Genomic DNA, 20437 nt, shown 5'->3' on the forward strand with positions numbered 1-20437 from the left:
ATTAGTAACTATTTTCCAATTCATTTTCATGAAATTTCCAGATAAACAATTATATCACCTACATTTTCTCTTTTTTAATCTTTTCAGAGGGTAAGTGCATTTTAATTTTTTAAAGGTACTGTCAAATTCTGAAAAGGATTCCATTATGTGGTAAAGTGTGAAACAGCAACAAAAATCAATTTTCCCATATATTCTCAGTTTTATATAATATGCATACATTACATTTATAAGTAAAAAAATGAATAAAGAAAAAGAGGGACTCGAGGTGACAATAGCAATCGCAACTCAAATCTGTGCCGCCAGCTTCGTGGTTTTGTTCAGGCACATAAATGACAATGCACAGCAAGGCTTTTGAAAACTTTTTAAAGAAACGAAGATCTCTGAACGAAGATAAAGCCTCTAAGTTCACATGATGTCTGTAAAAGTTCCCATTTCTCTGTCCCTCATTTGAAAAAAAAGAAAAAAAAGAGCTAAGATAAGGAGTACTTACTTGTCAATGCACACTTTAATTTTAAGCTGATAATTTAGCTCAGGAAATTTGACCAGCAATCTATCTCAAAAAAAAAAAGAAAGAAAGAAAGAAAAAAAAAGTTTCAGAGCAAAGAAAAAACATCCAATTAAAAAAAAAAAAGTCACTAGGCTCCCCCAGCAACTTCTAGTTGAAGTAATATAAAATTCATTAACTCTTCAATTCTAAAGAGGTAAGTCATAATCCCAAATTCCTCTTCCCACGAGTGCTGGGTTTGACCTTAAGTCAAGCATCAGGCCAAAAGGGACTGAAAGAAAGCCTAAGAACTAAGAACTTAGATAAAGTTGTGAGAGATTCGCCAAAGGATAATGAAAGCCATTTCATGAAAAATATTACAGGAATACATGCTCTGCAGGTGGTATTCTTTCTATTAAACCTGAAACCTAACACCATACTACCTTTCTGAGGAGGGAAATTTCACTGCAGAAGGGCAAACCCCAGCTTACCTGTTCTGACTTGAATGTGAAAGTAACACTCCACCTGCAGGCCCCTCACCCATCTGCCCTGTGGCCTCTTAGCTTCTATTATCACTAAGCTTTATTCTTTCCCTTAAAATCCTCAGGGAAAAGTAGGCTCAAAGAACAAAAGATAACTGGCATTATTCTGCCCCTTTTGCAGGAGAGATGGAGATTCCATATGGCTTAAGACTTTAGGCCTGGAATCTTAGGAATACAATGGGCCTGAATCATAGGAATATGCCCAGGTAACCTCAAAAAGATTACCATTCTTTAGCTTTTGACAGGAGAATCAAAGAGCAAGCTGATATCATGCCAACAAGTTCCATACCCATCATAGTACTGCCTGTGCGGATACAGAACAACCCTGGCCACCAGCTCTGTTCTGGCCCTGAGAGTGACCCTTGATACAGTATCTGCCAGAAGTGGAGGTTCCGTGGCCCACCTGACTTTAGTTGTAAACTGGACACCGGTCTTGATGACTAATGGCCGGTCGGGATGCATAGGCATGCAGGGCTGCCGCTCTACCACGAAGGCACTGGAAGGGAAAGAGAAGGGCAGTGGTTCACACACAACTCAGTGGGCCAGTCCCTGTCCTGTTCCTCGGAAGTCAGCCAATCTCTTGTTCAATGACATTTTGGGGAGGGGGGGTGGAGGGCGGGGGTGATGGGGGAAAGGGACAGGGACTCTAAGTTACCTTTTCATTAAGTTTCTAAACAGCTCTACAATTCTCTCCTCCAGCATTGGCCGGTGCTGTACAATGGGATCCCCTTTGTAGCTCACTTTCTGCTGCAACTCCTCCAGTTTCTTAATTTGTTGGCGGGTCTGAAGTTGAGATTCTGCCAATGAGGTTATCCTGCCAATAAAATAAGGAAGACACCAGTTACCTAAGTGCGCGTACACAGGTGAGTTGGAGAAGGGGAAGGGAATACAACAGGTATAAACACCTCTACGCAGTCCCCTGACATAAGAAAGGGGCGTATTTTTCATTGTGGGAAGATATGCACAGCATAAAATTGACCATTTATAAATGCACAGTTCAGCAGCACTAGATTAGAAAAGGGAAACTTATTTTTGCCTTTTTTGGGGTTTTTTTGGTACATGCTGTGTGGCTTGCAGGATCTTAGTTCCCTGACCAGGGACTGAACCTGGTCCCTGGCACTGAAAGTGCTGAGTTCTAACAACTGGACCGCCAGGGAATTCCCTATTTTGCCTTTTTAATTTTTTTTTTCTTTTTTTTTTGTGGTACGCGGGCCTCTCACTGTTGTGGCCTCTCCCATTGCGGAGCACAGGCTCCGGATGCGCAGGCTCAGCGGCCATGGCTCACGGGCCCAGCTGCTCCGCGGCATGTGGGATCTTCCCAGACCGGGGCACGAACCCGTGTCCCCTGCATTGGCAGGCAGACTCTCAACCACTGCGCCACCACGGAAGCCCCCTATTTTGCCTTTTTAAAACAGTGCCTTCCTAAAATTTTACATTTCAAAGAGGAAGGCAGGCATAGAGGAAGAAGTGTCAAAACTTATGCCACTAGGAGGCATTAATCGGGTTACCATTGGAAAGTGACAAACATTAGAACCCAGGTATGGAGAACATGAAATAAGGAATTTGATGCTCACTTTCCTCAGCCTAACTTGTCTTTGTACCCAAATGTGAGGACTGGGGAAGCGCAGGACATCAGACAGCCCAAGAAGATGGGTTTGAGCCAGCTCTGTCCCTCACTATCTGTGCAAACTTGGCCAGGCCCCTTCATTCTCGTGGGCCTTGATGTCCCCTTGCCTGAGAGATGGGGGATTGAACTGCATGATCCCCAGGAGCCCTTTCAGCCTCACCTACCATGGATCAAAGGATGTGATACTATGTTTCAAAATATTGATAACATGCATATAGATAAAGTACACAGGGAGACAAAGGCTGATTAAGTCTGTCCCCAAGAATGGAGAATATTAGTGCCTCTCTTTGATGGCCCCCGACTAGTTTAGTAAAGACCCCAAAGAGAGAAGGTGGAAGGCAAGGGGCGAGGGAGGACGGCACCAGGACTTCTGAGCTCACTGACTCCCTTCTGGCATCTACATTCTCCATTCCCAGAACTTAAGCTTTTTGGTTCCCTGGTCAGGAAGCATTTAAAACTGCTCTCAGTAAATCAGCAAAGCTCAGGGTTAGTGAGGATATGAACAAACGGGCATCTCATGTAGAGCTGTCCTAAATTTCCAGTTTCATGCTCTGTGTATCTGGGTTCCCATTCATGTCAAGTTTCTCCCAGTTTAAGCTGGTGCCGCATATTCATCATTGGGCCTTGCACATCAAGGGTGCTCCATCAAGATTCTCTGAATGAATGAAAGTAAAAGAGCGGATTATAGAAGAGCATATAAAGATTGATCCTACTAATGTGAAATGTATAGATTTCTATCTTTATATATACAACAGATGTCTAGAGCGACAGGCACCAAAATTTTAACTCTAAGTACCTCTGCATGATTTGATCCTTAAAGTCTTTTCTTCTCTTTATTAACATCCTGTATTTGAACTTTTTCCCCTTATAGAAAGCATGTCATTTGAGAGTATTAAAGTAACTAAAATTTAAAATTTAGTCCACGTGTTAAATACAGTTAAACCAAAAGCTTTATTTCAATTAGTCAAATATATTTAACATATAGCAATATAGGGACTTCCCTGGTGGCTCAGTGGCTAAGAATCCGCCTACCAATGCAGGGTACATGGGTTCGAGTCCTGGTCCGGGAAGATCCCACATGCTGCGAAGCAACTAAGCCCGTGCACCACAACTACTGAGCCTGTGCTCTAAAGCCTGTGAGCCACAACTACTGGAGCCCGCGCATTAGAGCCTGGGCTCCGCAACAAGAGAAGCCACCGCAATGAGAAGCCCAAGCACCGCAACGAAGAGCAGCCCGCGCTCGCTGCAACCAGAGTTCTGACCATAATTTAGCACAGCTTTCTAAAAAGAAAGGAAAAACTTCTCTTTCCTGTTTTACCAGTTTTCTAGCCGATCTAGGCAGATGTTGGGAGGGCCTCCAATGCAAGCAATCTGCTGCCGCCTCTTCCAGTCCGCCAGCTCTTCATCCGTGAGAGTTTTCTGTACGTACTCCATAGCTGACAAAAGCCCTGCCAACTCACTCACGATGCTCTGGTTGGAAACCAAAAACAAAGTCAGAAAACATTTCCTCAGACCGTCTCTCACCACAGTCTTTAGTCAATGCCAGAGAAGGAACTCATTAGAAAACAAGCAAGTTCTTCCCTGAGATGCCCAAGTCCTGCACGTGAGGGAGGCAGGGAGGTGGAGGTGTCCACTGCTCTTACTCGCCGCATCTGGTCCAGCGCAGTAAGCATCTGCTCGAGCTGCTGCATCTTCTGCCTGGTCACTGACTGGCTGTTTCCATTCAGGTCTTGCATGTCTGAGAAGGAAGGAGAAACTCCTTGAGCTGACGGAATACTCCTATCCTCAGTAACTAGGCTCCCTTAAGCGCCAGCAGCCCCTGAGCACCCACTCCCCTGAGTCTGAACAAGCAAGTCCTGAGACTCAAGGAGCACAAACTCACTTTCTACGGGAGATTTTAACGTCTCTAATATTCACTTGCCTCCTTGACTCTTGAGGGTTTTGTAGTTGAAATCAAAGTCATCCTGGAGATTCTCTACCACTTTCATTTTCTGTTCTAGATCCTGTTTAAAACAAACCAAAACAGAAGTAAAAAGGATTTCCCTGGGGAGAGGGAAAAGGAAGTTTCTGAATAGGATTAAAAACCTCACAGAAGATACAGGCAGGACCCACACGCAACTTCCCCAAGGAAAGTCTTCCTGCCCTAGACCTGCTTCACCTGGACACGCTTCCGGACATCCTGCAGGTGTTGCTCCAGCATTTGCTGCTTCTCCGTCACCACGGCGGCTGTGGGATGGTTGGCCTGGCCCCCTTGCTGCCAAAAAAGGGAGCCGATGTACATGTGAATGCTGGAGATACGGGGAGAAAAACAGCTCTGTCTAGTCCCCATTCACCCCCACTACCCTTCCTGCTTGGCCTGAGCTGCTGCTGCCACTGTGAGGGGAAAGGTGGTTATATGGCAGCCGGTGCTCTCCAGGTGCTGTCGGTTTGGTGCCAAGAAAGCTCTCACACTTTTACCTGTATCCTTGGCTTTTTACCTCTAGGTCATACTATAATCCCACTCTACGTATTGCACTAGGAGACTACATGTTGAGCTAAGACACAGCCCCTACCTTCAGAAAACTCATTCTAGGTAAGTATATATATTAAAAAATTCACAACAATTTATGACAGCAGATGCTAGATGCCTATTTTAATGCATCGGGCAGGACCTACTGTATAGCATGGGGAGCTCTACTCAGTATTCTCTAATAACCTATATGGGAAAGATTCTGGAAAAGAATGGATATATGTATGTGTATAACTGAATCACTTTGCTATACACCTGAAACTAACACAACATTGTAAATCAACTATATCCCAATATAAAATAAAAATTAAATTAAAAGAAAATAATAAATAAATGCGTTGGGCAGGGGGACTTCCCTGGTGGTCCAGTGGTTAAGAATCCATGCTTCCACTGCAGGGGGCAGGGGTTCGATCCCTGGTCGAGGAACTAAAATCCCGCACTCCAGGAGGTGAGGCCAAAAAAAAAAAAAGCATGGGGGTGTCCAATACATTTCTGTGGGATAATAAAAAAACCATTCTGTCCCAGGGTGAAATTCCCTATCAAGAGATATTATCTCAGGGGAGAAGGGGAGGCTGGTGCCTTGAAAAGGTCGAATTGCACATGAAACTTACAAATAAGTTTTGTCAAAGTAATAGGACGTCTTCGGACAAAAAAGACCACGTAAAAGCTGCAAGTGACCAAGACAGTGTGCTACTGGCATAGGATGGAGATATCAGCCAATGGAACTGAATTGAGAGTCCAAGAAAGACATTATATACCCAGTTTCCCAAACTAGAAATTCTGGGTTGTCTTTGATTTCACACTGAGCCACCAAATCTTCCTGGTTCTATATTCCGTAATCTCTCCAACTGATATCTCGCCCCACTGGCTCAGTTCAAGCCCTGACTGTTGATCCCTTTGCGTCTAATCTCGCTCACTTCCAATCTGCTCTCTACACTGCTGCCAGAAGTCTCCAAAATAGATCGAAACATGCCAGCTTTAGAGGGAACCATACTCTCCTTTTCCAGTGGACCCTGTCCAAGCCCACAGAATACAGACTTCCCTTAGAAGTTCTGGGAAGGCGACCTCCACCCTTACTCTCTTCACAGGGGGAGTGACTCATTGGATTAGTGAGGTTGGGAGAAAGACTCTAGCACATGGAGATCTTCGAAGGGGCCAGCACTGAAGCTGGTACCTCTCTCCTCCCACTCTTGCCTTCCTGGGGCACTCCTGGGGTAGAAGCGAGGGCTTGGTTTCTAGAAGCAGTTCTAGAGGCCTATGTCTCTGTTCAGTGGGCATTAGTGAGTGGGCTTTGAAGTTCCATAAGGATGACTGGGGCAGTGCTGCCCCTGCAAACTCAGTCTGTCACCCCAAGACCTGACCCAGGGGACAGGCATCTAAACAACAAGGACCTACTGTATAGCACAGGGAACACTGCTCAATGTTATGTAACAACCTAAATGGGAAAAGAATTTGAAAAAGAATAGATACATGTACATGTATAACTGAATCACTTTGCTGTACACCTGAAACATTACAAATCAACTGTACTACAATATAAGTAGATAGATAGATAAATAAAGCCCCCACGGTTACCCATCCAAGTCACGTATTTGGTCTTGTTTACCAACAATACAGCTGGTATTTTAATCTGTATTCAACTCCCATGTCTATTTCTAAATTGGTACTGCACTTACAGGGAGAAAATAGATGTGATCAGTCATTACCCACAGAAACCTGCTTCTGATACGTTAGTAAAATCTATTGGTTCTCCACTGCTTCCAGGTATAAACGTCCCAGCCCAGCACAGACAGATGTTTCACGCAATCCAACAACTGAAACCTTCCCTCCCTGTGCTTGTGTCACTGCAAACTACCCACCCTTCCCCACACATAACGTGTTTCCACACTGACTCCGGGCCCCCTGTCCACTCAGCCTAGCACAGCTGAACTCACTCACCTTCAAACCCGGTGCAAATGTTTGCTCCCCTGTGAAACCTTATTCAACTTCCTGAAGCAAAAGTACTCACATCCTCCTCTACGTCTTTCTCCCTTGAAGTGTTTGTGCACCTATCACCCAATTAGACTGAGAACCCTGGGAGACAAGGGATCACACTCACCTGTCTTCCTGTCTCCTCGGGCTTTACCCACGAAAGGCAGGTGGGAATACGCGAGATGATGTAAACAGACAAAACAACAGTGAGTCCTGGGCTGAGGTAGCTCTCTATTACGGGCTGCAAACTTTTTGTCTAAGGGCCAGGTGGTAAGTATTTTTTGGCTTTTTCGGCCATACAGTCTGTATGACTGTATAACTACCCAGCCCTGCCACTGCGGCATGAAAGCAGCCAGAGACAGTGCATACGTGAAGGTGTGCGACTGTGTTCCAAAAACACTTCATTTACAAAAACACGCAGCAGGCGGGATTTGGGCCCTGGGTGTTGTTTGCCAGCCCCTGATCAATACGATTGGGACCATTCTTGGGACACTTACTGCTTTTCTAACTCTCATGGCAAAGTTGGTGCCTCTACCCAAATGGGCTTAAATTGATTATTTTTATCTTATGGAACAGGATGCAAACATAAAGGTTCTCCACAACAGCAAACTCTAGTGATACACAGACAAGTGCCATTTGGCTAACCTCCCTGACGCCCGAGTCTTGAACAGTGAGTATTATCAGTTACCCCCTCATCCACATCCGAGTCTATCAGCTTTCTGCTTAAAATTCTTTAGTTGGTCCCCATTTCCTACAGATGTGGTGAGGATGAGGATGAGGAGGATGAGGATGAAGATGAGGATGATGATAGCAGCAATAGAAAACAGTTAACATTTATTTCGTATTTATGTGTCAGGTACTGTCCTATGCATCTTACACACAGGAATTAATTTAATTCTATGATGTCGGTGCTATTATCATTCCCAGTGGAGGAACACAGAGAGTCAACAGTTTGCCTGAGGTTACACAGCAAGTGGCAGAACTATGGCATTCAAACCCAGGAGGTCTGGGCCCAAGGCCCTTGTGGTAAACTGCTCTTCCAAGGCCAAATTGCCAGGCATGAGTAACTAAGAAGATGGTCATGATGTGGCCCTTGACCACCTTATCTTCCTTTACCCAGTCAGATGCTGAACTTTCTACACTTCTCCCAAGAATACATGCAGTCCTGTTTCTGTCTGAACACGATCTTCTTTCTCCCTACACTGTGGTCTCCTTACCATCTGCCTGATGCCCATACAATAAGCATTGAGTCTAGGCTCAAACAGTACCTCTCCTTTCTGTATGATGCCGTCCCTGACTCTCTCAATTAGTCTTAGATGTGCTTTCTTCTTTGTTCCTGCTACATTTTTGTCTTTAAAAAGAAAAAACTGGGGACTTCCCTGGTGGTGCAGGGGTTGGGAATCCGCCTGCCAATGCAGGGGACGCGGGTTTGAGCCCTGGTCCGGGAAGATGCCACATGCCACGGAGCAACTAAGCCCGTACCAATGAAGACACAACGCAGTCGAAAATAAATTTAAATAAATATAAATAAATAAAAGAAAAAATTGTACACCCATGTTCATAGCAGCATTCTTCACAATAGCCAAAAGGTGGAAGCCGCCCAAGTGTCCATCAACAGATGAATGAATAAACAAAATGTGACAGGGCCACACAATGAATAGTATTCAGCCTTTGAAAGGAAGGGAATTCTGACACCTGCTACAACATGGATAAACCTTAAGGACTTTATGCTAAGTGAAATAAGCCAGTCACAAAAAGACACACACTGTATGATTCCATTTATATGAGGTACACAGAGTAGTCAAATTCATAGAGACAGGAAGTTAGAATGGTGGTGCCAGGGTCCAGGGGGAATGGGGAGCTACAGTCTAATAGACATAGAATTTTAGTTTTGCAAGATGAAAAAAGTTCTGGAGATTGGTTCACAACAATGTGATGAACTTAACACTACTGAATGCTACACTTAAAAATGGTTATGATGCAGGAATTCCCTGGCGCACCAGTGGTTAGAATTCCACGCCTCCACTGCAGGGGGCATGGGTTTGATCCCTGGTCGGGGAACTAAGATCCCAACCATAAGCTGCACAGCACAGCTAAAAGAAAAAGAGAAGGGATGGTAAATTCCATGTTATGTGTACTCTACCATATTTTTATTACAAGAAGGGGGAAAAAAAAGAAAAAAAATTCCCTGATTATACGATATTAAAGAAAACACCTCAGGGAAATTAAATAAGTCTCCTGTAACCAACAACATTAATGCTTCGGTATATATCCTTCTAGACATTTTATCATACATTTCAATAATATATGCATATCATATACATGTCTTTCCTGTTATGAAAATCTTTGCTTCCATTACATTGTCATGTAATGGAGGGTTATTATTGCTATTGTATAAGAGAACTACTGATTCTTAAAACATTTATCTTGAACACAATCACTTTTCTGAACCCTTGTTAGTTCCAATAATTGTGTTTTGTTTTTTTAAAAGTTTGTCTTTTGCTTTCCAACAGTAACACTCCCTTTTTCTGTCTTATTACAATGGCTGGATCTGTCAGAAAAATACCAATGGCAGGAGGCACCCTCAATCTTGTAACTGTTTTTAATGAGATTAGTGCTTCACCACTGTACATCATGTTCCCTTTGGTTTCTGACAAATATTCTTTTTTTTGTTAAGAAAGTTCCTTTTTTTTTTTTTTTGCAGTACGCGGGCCTCTCACTGTTGTGGCCTCTCCCGATGCAGAGCACAGGCTCCGGACGCGCAGGCTCAGCAGCCATGGCTCACAGGCTCAGCGGCCATGGCTCACGGGCCCAGCCGCTCCGCGGCATGTGGGATCCTCCCAGACCGGGGCACGAACCCACGTCCCCTGCATCGGCAGGCGGACTCTCAACCACTGCGCCACCAGGGAAGCCCGAAAGTTCCTTATTTTTAAAATCTAGAATGGACACTAAATTTTGTCATCTAACAAAAATACAATTTTTCTTCTTAACTTACTAATTTAATGAATTACATTAATAGAATCCCTAATGTTAAGCCACCCTTGCATTCCTAGAATATAAACCATGCTTTGTATACTAAGCAGGATGCAAAAATCCTAACCTTTTCTTTACTTACACTGTCTTTTTAGGTCTTGATATTAGCATTATTCTAGCCTCATAAAATAAGCTGGAAAAATAAAATAAAATAAAATAAAATAAAATAAGCTGGAAACATCTCGTTTTCTCCCCTACACTTTGGAAGAGTTTAAATGATACTGGAACAATTTGTACCACAAAAGTTTGTTAAAACTTTTAAACCATCTGGCCTATTGGCTTTTTTGGTGGGATGGGGAGTGTAATTTTTTTCAACTCTTTTTCAATATATTTTTATGGTTATTGATCTAATTAAGTTTTTTCATTTTTTAGTATATTTTAATAATTTGTATTTTATTGCATTATAAAGTTGTTTGATTTTCTGTTTCTCCCAGACCACAACCTCCTCTAAAGCAGGGTGCCATAACAACCAGCACACAGTAGGATACACATACACATATACACATAATAGATTAGACGATCTAGATAGATAGATATGACTATCATATATCAATATGTGTTCCCCCAATGGGCCTGTTAGCATCACATAATCCCTATTCCCTAAACTAATTGTATCTCTAGCTCTAGTGAGATTATTCTCAAACTTAACCACAAAGAGAAATGCATATGAACCTGAATGATTCAATTCCAAACCATCCCCCCAGGTGGCTCCCAAGAATAATACATTGTCATATCCTTCTGGTGCAAATGTGAACTGTTCCAGCCTTTGGGGAAAGCAATCCAGAACTATCTATAAAAAATTTATATATATTTTATACACACACACGCACACACCCCTTGACCTAACAAGTCCATGCCTGGAAATCCATAGTAGAGAAATCAAAGCATGAATATATAAAGATATATAGGGAGGCATTGCACTCGTGTTTACAGTGGAGGAAAAAAAACACCCAGAAAGAAGTGACTGTCTATCGAAGGGGTAATAACTGAATAAACTACAGCAGATCTATACCACAGAGTATTATGCAGCAAATTAAGTGAGTTAGCTTTATACTACTTGACTTAGAAGCATTTACATGACATAATTAAATGAAAAAAGCAAGACGCAGAAAAGTAAACCAATTTAAATATAATGTGTGTGTGTGTGTTTTCTGTAGTTTATGGGAGCCTGGAGAAAGGTATGAAAATATATATATCCGACTATTAATGTTGGATTCCTGGGAAAAGACAATGAAGAGAGGAGTGAGTAATCATTAGAGAAATACAAAACAAAACTACAATGAGGTATCACCTCACACCAGTCAGAATGGCCATCACCAAAAAAATTTGCAAACAATAAATGCTGGAGAGGGTGTGGAGAAAAGGGAACCCTCTTGCACTGTTGGTGGGAATGTAAATTGATACAGCCACTATGGAGAACAGTATGGAGGTTCCTTAAAAAACTAAAAATAGAACTACCATATGACCCAGCAATCCCACTACTGGGCATATACCCTGAGAAAACCATGATTCAAAAAGAGTCACGTACCACAATGTTCACTGCAGCACTATTTACAATAGCCACGACATGGAAGCAACCTAAGTGTCCCTCGACACATGAATGGATAAAGAAGATGTGGCACATATACACGATGGAATGTTACTCAGCCATAAAAAGAAACGAAATTGAGTTATTTATAGTGAGGTGGATGGACCTAGAGTCCGTCATACAGAGTGAAGTAAGTCAGAAAGAGAAAAACAAATACCGTATGCTAACACATATATATGGAATCTAAAAAAAAAAAAATGGTCATGAAGAACCTAGGGTCAGGACAGGAATAAAGACGCAGACATAGAGAATGGACTTGAGGACACGGGGAGGGGGAAGGGTAAGCTGGGAAGAAGTGAGAGAGTGGCGTGGACGTATATACACTACCAAATATAAAAGAGACAGCTAGTGGGAAGCAGCCACATGGCACAGGGAGATCAGCTTGGTGCTTTGTGACCACCTAGAGGGGTGGGATAGAGAGGGTGGGAGGGAGACGCAAGAGGGAGGGGATATGGGGATATATGTATACGTATAGCTGATTCACTTCGTTATGCAGCAGAAACTAACACACCATTGTAAAGCAATTATACTCCAATAAAGATGTTAAAAAAAAGAGGAATGAGGGACATTTCAGGTCTTTGTTTTTTAACTTTCTTTCTTGTAATTTTCTGTAATGTTTTAAAGTTTTTCTTAAAAAGTAGAATGCATTTTATATGCAGGAAAAAAATGTTATTTTCATTGTATAAAACAAAACCCAGGGACTTCCCTGGTGGTCCAGTGGTTAAAACTCTGTGCTTCCAATGCAAGGGGCGCAGGTTCAATCCCTGGTCAGGGAACTAAGATCCCACATGCCACGTGTGGCATGGCCAAAATAACCAAAAAAAACCCAAACAACAACAAAAACCAAAGAACCCCAAAACCCCGAACACCCACTTCTCCCCATAGGTCAGTGCACATCCTAAAGACCCTGGAAGAGCAAGCACATCTTTGTACACACAAAGGAAGCACATTTCAACAGCACTTTGTTTCTTCCCAGGCCTCACCTGGGCTGCAGTGGCTGCAGTTTGGAGGAGGCGGGACTCTTCCCACAGGCACCGGGCCACAATTCGGGCAATCTCCATTGGCTTCTCAAGGTATCTGCTCTGTACGTAGAAGAGAAAGAGAATGAAAAGTGGCAGCAGACTAAGGAGATGCGGACTGAACTTTGCTAACTTCCTCATAAATTAGGGAAAGTGTGACATTTACTACATGAAACAACACAGCAAAGACCTTAGAGCCTGGCTGCAAATAGTGGGAGATGAAGGGAAGAAGAGAGGAAGAAAGGCAGTAATGAGGAGCTGTACTTCACTGAGAGAAGGCTTGGTCGTCTGTCTTTGGACAGTGTGTTATCCCAGTCTTACAGGGAGGCAACTGACTTTGTCAAGGAGTATCCATTTATGGTCGAACCTTTAACACTGAAAAGTAAGAGTCATCTTCCTAGTCATCTGCCCTCATCACAATCATGTTATTAACATACTAACATAACACGATTAACACAGCAATCACATTATTATTTCAGTGAACCAAAGAAGTGAATTTCAGGCAACGATACTCAAAGGGCTAGTTACTTCTCCTTGGATGTAAAGTACAAGATATGTTCTCATTATTTAGCCAAATGAGGAAAGAAACTTTCAGGAAAGAAAGATAAAACCCTCCTCTGAGGGTTCAGTTTCTCATCACACCTGAAGGAACTGCTTGATTCTTCGCAGGTTGTGCTGATAGAGAACATTGGACTCTTGCAAGAAGCGGCTATACTGCTGGTCAATTTCACCCAAGAGATTATGAAACACCAAAGTTGCATGTGATTCTTTGCTGGCCGCATATGCCCTAGGAAAAGGAAGAGGATAAAGAATGATGATTCTCAAACCTACACACGGGGCTTCCCTGGTGGCGCAGTGGTTGAGGGTCTGCCTGCCGATGCAGGGAACATGAGTTCGTGCCCCGGTCCGGGAAGATCCCACATGCCGCGGAGCGGCTGGGCCCGTGAGCCATGGCCACTGAGCCTGCGCGTCCAGAGCCTGTGCTCCGCAACGGGAGAGGCCACAGCAGTGAGAGGCCCGCGTACCGCAAAAAAAAAAAAAAAACCTACACACGCACACATACATACACATGCATGCACGCAGAAATCACCATCAAGGAGGAAAAATCCCAAGGCAAACCTGATGCTATAACCCACTCATCACTTTAGATGCATCTTGCTCAGCAACCATGAAAGTCATCAATTTAAAAATTATCAACAATTATTCCAGATACTATTAGCCACTGTCATAGTTCTATATTTATCAAATACTTGAGTGAACAGGTATGTTGTTTTGCTTTAAATTCTCAGTCAACTCTGTGGTCAGACTTTTAGTAGCAAATAAGCCATCCCAACCTAGGGTGGCCTACTTCTGACATCTCTGTATCACCTCTCTGGCCCCTTACCAAATTCTGGAAAAACTAGGTCAGGGGCCTGAATTAAACCAAAATTAATAGGTGGATCTGAATACATTAAAGTGAAGGAGGGACTTCCCTGGTGGCCCAGTGGGTAAGACTCCATGCTCCCAAGGCAGGGGGCCCGGGTTAAATCCCTGGTCAGGGAACAGATCCCGCATGCTGCAACTAAAGATCCCGTGTGCCTCAACTAAGACCTGGAGCAGCCAAAATAAATAAAGAATAAAATAAATAAATATTAAAAAAAAAAAAGTGAAGGAAATAGTTGTTGGGATTCTGTACCATTATCTCCTCTATGAACAAGTCTATTTCTCTGACTCTGTGTTTCTTTCCCTTAATGAAAGGGGAATCAGAAGTACGAACCCAAACTTTTACCCACAACAGAATTCTCATTCAGATAAAAAAAATTTCACTTCGCTGTGCGGCAGAAACTAACACACTGTAAAGCAATTATACTCCAATAAAAAATATATATATCTATATATATCTATGGCATGTCCCTGAAGTGTCAGAACACACAGAGCATCTCATCAAGCAAATGAGATTAAAGTCAGGCTTCAAAACATCTACCACCAAGCAGGCTGCTTCAATGTGCCAAAAGACAGCTGCCCAGATGCCCTTCTAATGTAGAAAATGTTTTTCCAAGACTAAAATGACCTCCCTATCTTCTGTTCTCTTTTATCCCATCACCTGTACCCATAAGCTTTTCAATGAAATAGTTAGCAAAGAGTTAAGTTAGAGCAGATCATGTCTCTTGTCTCAAACTAAAACCTAACAATTTGGGGAGTTGCTCAAGAAGGACTTACCAATCTTGACTCTCGATCCAAGGGGCTAGAAACTGCCGTAGCTCCATCGGGAAGCTGTCACTGTACAGCTGATGAAGCTGCTCCAAGTACCGTGTGTCCAGCTGCTGTAGCTGATTCCATTGGGCCATTCTGCTGGAATCAGGGGTCACACTGCAAACCAAAGGTTTATATGGTCACTGCAAGCCCCAGTAAGGGGAAACAATCTATCCAACACAGGCATCGGGTCTGTGATTAGGGATAAAAGGTGCTTTGTAAAGGATCTTCCATGTTTCTCCCAGTTCAAAACAATACATATACATTCAAATCTCTACCTCCGGAACCACATCGCAGCTTCTTTCTCCTAAACCAGGATGACAATGTGGGCATGATGTCATGTTTTAGAATCCATTATCTCTCAGAGGTATGTGAAGCTGAGAAATTACTTAACTTCCAGATTTCCATTTCCTCCTCTATCAAACAGAGATCATAACTCCTACCCCTCAGGGTTACTGAGATAATATTTCTTGAGCACCCAGCTCAGTGTCTAGCACACAACAGATGCTCAACAGATGTGAGTTCCTTTCTTTCCACTCTACACTCCTTTTAGGTGGACTGGGAGGTAGAAACACAGTAAACCTAAGTTTGATCTTTAAGAACAAAATGTGGGATATGGGTGTTCAGGGAGGGCAGAGAGCTAATTCCAAGACTACAGGTTTAAACACATAAGCAAGGACCTGCCTGAGATTCTCCCACTCAAAAACAAAGAGTAATTTTGTTTCTAAAATTTCTCAGTCTGGGATGAGAAAGAGAGAAGCTAAAAACCAGGCATTCAGGTTGTCCCCAGGTTCAGGAACACCCCAGGGAAACGCTCAAGGAGAAGCCAAGCTAGCTAACCACCTTGAGTCCTCTTTCTGAATAGCTTGGGGTCATGGAAATAGCAATACAGACCAAGTAGTCTTAAGAAGCTGTAAAAAATAACTATGAGTAGGAGCCAAAGACTAAAGCATACATGGATCAAAGTATATTGAGGGCTTCCCTGGTGGCACAGTGGTTGAGAGTCCGCCTGCCGATGCAGGGGACACAGGTTCGTGCCCAGGTCCGGGAAGATCCCACATGCCGCGGAGCGGCTGGGCCCGTGAGCCATGGCTGCTGAGCCTGCGCGTCCAGAGCCTGTGCTCCGTGACGGGAGAGGCCACAGCAGTGAGAGGCCCGTGTACCGCAAAAAAAAAAAAAAAAAAAGTATATTGAGATGGTTCTCTGGGACAGTGAGAACATTTACTGAAAGGTAGACTACATACAAATACGTACACTTTACTAGACTGCTTGATTTATTTCTTGGAGAAGGCATGAATAAGCACCTAATTACTGGTCCTTTCATAAAAAGGACTGGGCAAACCGGTGACAAAACCGACAGGTCTTGTGTTCTCAGAGCAGCAAGTTAAATGATCACCAAGCTGTTCAGAATCTGGGGTCCTTACAGAATTCAAGAGGGCTGTGCTGCTGTTCTCCTTCTCTTTCTTGGGGGTCAGAAACAGCATACCCCCTTGCTACTGCAAAGGTGGCATCAACTGATCAAGCTTTCAAGCACATATTCAGGAAAGCAGGATCAGTCCCCTAACGACAGTCTTTAATTGAACAATTAAAAGTCTAAGGCAGGGACTTCCCTGGTGGTGCAGTTGTTAAGAATCTGCCTGCCAATGCAGGGGACACGGGTTCAAGCCCTGGTCTGGGAAGATCCCACATGCCACGGAGCAACTAAGCCTGTGCGCCACAACTACTGAGCCTGCGCTCTAGAGCCCGAGAGCCACACTACTGAGCCCACCTGCCACAACTACTGAAGCCTGTGTGCCTAGAGCCCGTGCTCCGCAACAAGAGAAGCCACTGCAGCGAGAAGCCCGCTCACCACAACGAATAGTAGCCCCTGCTCGCCGCAGCTAGAGAAAGCCCACGCGCAGCAACGAAGACCCGATACAGCCAAAAATCAATCAATTAATATTAGTTTTAAAAAAAACTAAGCACCATCCAATAGAAATCTAATACAAGCCACATATGTAATCTTAAATTTTCTAGGTGCCATATTTAAAAAGTAAAAAGAAAGAGGTAAAATTAACTTTAATAATACATTTTCTTTAACCAAATATAACCGAAATGTTATCATCTTAACATGCGATCATACAAAAACTATTAATGAGATACTTTACATTCTTCTTTTTGTACTAAGTTTTCTAAACCAGTGTATGCTTTACACTTATGCCACAGATCTAAAGTATTTCCCTCCTCAAGTACCAAGGGCTTAAGTTCCACTGGTGAAAAAGTTCAGTAAAGCAAAGAGATGAGAATGTCAGGATGAGGTATTTGCCCCAGTCAGGCCAATATGTTTCCATAAATAAACTAAATCTTCCAACAACATTAGAGGGGAATAAGTTAACTTTCCTAGGTGCTTGGGATTTTTTTAACAATGTCTTAGGCACCTCCCGAGCATTTTCAGCTACCACTCCTTTGCAGTCGCACCCCCAGCCCCCCATCTCCACCCCCAAGATTAACCTGCCACAGGACCGATGCGATGCTACCTGGGCAGTGGTACATGTATGCTAAACACTGGCTAATGAAAGCAGTACTGAAGCGCATGCTACATGCTGAAGCATTGTAACCATGTCGAATTTTACTCTCAACAGGAAATCAAAGGCCTACAACCACCATGGAGAACAGTATGGAGGTCCCTTAAAAAACTAAAAATAGAACTACCATATGATCCAGCAATCCCACTACCGGGCATAGACCTGGAGAAAACCATACTCGAAAAGATACATGCACCCCAGTGTTCACTGCAGCACTGTTTACTATAGCCAAGACATGGAAGCAATCTAAATGTCCATCGACAGAGGAATGGGTAAAGAAGATGTGGTATATATATACAATGGAATTATACAGCCATAAAAAAGAATGAAATAATGTCATTTGCAGCAACATGGAGGGACCTAGAGATTATACTAAGTGAAGTCAGACAGAGAAAGACAAATATATGATATCACTCATATGTGTAATCTAATTTTTAAAAATGATACAAATGAACTTATTTACAAAATAGAAACACACACACAGACTTTGAAAACAAACTATGGTTACCAAAAGGGAAACGTGGAGGGGAGGGATAAATTAGGAATTTGGGGTTAACATACACGCACTGCTATATATAAAATAGATAACCAACAAGGACCTACTGTATGGCACAGGGAACTCTACTCAGTATTCTATAATAACCTATATGGGTAAAGAATCTGAAAAAGAATAAATATATGTATAACTGAATCACTTTGCTATACACCTGAAACTAACACAACATTGTAAGTCAACTCTACTCCAATAAAATAAAATTTAAAAAAAATCAAAGGCCATTAGAACTCTCTTACAATATTCACATTAGGGCCCAGTTAAAAATCTGCCTCAGCCATAAAAAGGAACGAAATTGGGTCATTTGTACAGACGTGGATGGACCTAGAGACGGTCATACTGAGTGAAGTAAGTCAGAAAGAGAAAAACAAATATCATATATTAATGCATATTTGTGGAATCTGGAAAAATGGTACAGACGAACCAGTTTGCAAGGCAGAAACAGAGACAAAGATGTAGAGAACAAACGTATGGACACCAAGGGTGGAAAGGGCGGGTGGGATGAATTGGGAGATTAGGATTAACATATAAACACTAACATGTATAAAACAGGTAACTAATGAGAACCTGCTGTGTAGCCCAGGGAACTCTACTTCACTTTGCTGTCCAGTAGAAACTAACACAACATTGTAAAACAACCATACCCCAATTAAAAAAAAAAAAAAATCTGCCTCCTAGGCTAAAACCACCATGATCTGTCTTGTGTTTCTCAGGACTTGATTTGCATAGACATCTGCGTAATATGCCAATTTATGTAGATTCTACTGCATGTAAATGTAGGAAACTCCAGACCCACATAATTCAATACAGTAGTCAGTAGCCATATGTGGTTACTGAGCACTTGAAATGTGGCTGGTTTCAAACTGAAATACACTAGATTTTGAATACTTAGTACAAAAAAAAAAGTAAAATATCTCGCTAATATTGAAATGTTAATATTCTAGATATATTGGATTAAATTTTATATATATATTTTTTACTTATATATGTGTGTGTATATATACATACTAATATATATATAAAAAATATATATATATCATATATATATATTTTTGGCCACGCCACACAGCTTGCAGGATCTTAGTTCCCTGACCAGGGATTGAACCTGGGCACCGGCAGTGAAAGCGCCCAGTCCTAACCATTGGACCTCCAGGGAATTCCCCAAATAAAATATATTATTAAGATGAATTTCACCCATCTCTTTTTACTTCTTTTAATGTGGCTATTAGGAACTTTACATATGTGGCTTGCATTCTATTTTTATTGGACACTACTGCTCTAGATTATGTAACCCCAAAGCCATGTTCTAATAAAGGATTTAAAGAAATAGACACCTACTTTTCATAATAAACCCCCGTGTTATGAATCAATTGGAAAATAGGCTAATAAAAAAATAGACTAATTATTTAATTGCTGACCTTGGATACGAATGTAGAGCCATCACAGTCTGCTCCCTGAAGTCCCAAATTAAAACTATAAAGCAGTATCACACTATACCTGCTCAATTATGGATTAACAATGTAGTCATGCACGAATATTTGCATTTTCAAACTCATATACCATTAAAAAATTCCAAGTTTTGGAAAATTTGCCAATTCGTTTCTAGTCCATTACTCAAGAGGGTTTTTGTTGTTTGGGTTTTAGTTAGTTTTAGTAAGTAGTATAATAATCGGGCTATTTCTTAAACCAGAAACCAGCTAACAGTATTTTCCATAAAATTAAGGGACCAAAAATGACTGATGTCATGTTCTACTTCTCAGTCTAATCACTGTAGGTAATACTTAAGAGCTATTCTATATTAAAAAAAGAATCATTCTAAATTAAAGCCGAAGGGCAGGTAGTATTTTCAAGGAGAACATGGGCAAACAGTCAGTGATTTCCTTACCAGCTGCTTAGCTACAAACCATATTTAACTAACAGGAACCACAGGGCAATCAGACCAATTGCTCTTCATAAGAACTCTAGATCCTCAAGAGATCAAAAGCCAAATTGTCTAGGAAAACCATTGCCCACTGGCTTTGTGGTAATTGTCTTACTGGAAAAAAACTTTTTTTAACAATCTCAATTCTGGTTTTTCAAATTACAAGTTAATCTGAAGGACTCTACTAAATTCTAACTGAAGTATTTCTTATCTATGGAATAATTCTAAGCCTGACCTAATAACCACTTTCACTGAACTCCAGAACACAGAGAGCGATTTGCGCAACAACATGAGTGCCCAGCACCATTCTGAGTACAGAGGAGACAAGTCAATTCACTCCATACAGTGGCTGGCTTAGGGCAATACATTCTCTTAATTCTCTCCAGGCGTTTAC

At 42.1% G+C, this 20437-nt stretch overlaps 1 protein-coding gene across 7 annotated transcripts in view; it reads right to left on the bottom strand.

The window, feature by feature from the left end:
- The window catches only part of STAT3 (signal transducer and activator of transcription 3), a 63595-nt gene that overhangs the window by 14981 nt on the left and 28177 nt on the right, over positions 1–20437 (bottom strand). For all 7 annotated transcript variants that reach the window (XM_032616568.1, XM_032616571.1, XM_032616573.1 and 4 more), the window contains exons 2-11: positions 14973–15122; positions 13416–13560; positions 12738–12836; positions 4812–4907; positions 4575–4656; positions 4297–4391; positions 3972–4123; positions 1682–1840; positions 1430–1522; positions 491–550 (exon numbers count right to left, since the gene is read on the bottom strand). In XM_032616568.1, coding sequence (XP_032472459.1) covers positions 491–550; positions 1430–1522; positions 1682–1840; positions 3972–4123; positions 4297–4391; positions 4575–4656; positions 4812–4907; positions 12738–12836; positions 13416–13560; positions 14973–15100 — 1109 coding nt within the window. In that variant the 5' untranslated portion in view covers positions 15101–15122. The remainder of the gene's footprint in view (positions 1–490; positions 551–1429; positions 1523–1681; positions 1841–3971; positions 4124–4296; positions 4392–4574; positions 4657–4811; positions 4908–12737; positions 12837–13415; positions 13561–14972; positions 15123–20437) is intronic.

Source organism: Phocoena sinus, chromosome 20, assembly GCF_008692025.1.
Source record: "Phocoena sinus isolate mPhoSin1 chromosome 20, mPhoSin1.pri, whole genome shotgun sequence".
Lineage (NCBI taxonomy): Eukaryota > Metazoa > Chordata > Mammalia > Artiodactyla > Phocoenidae > Phocoena > Phocoena sinus.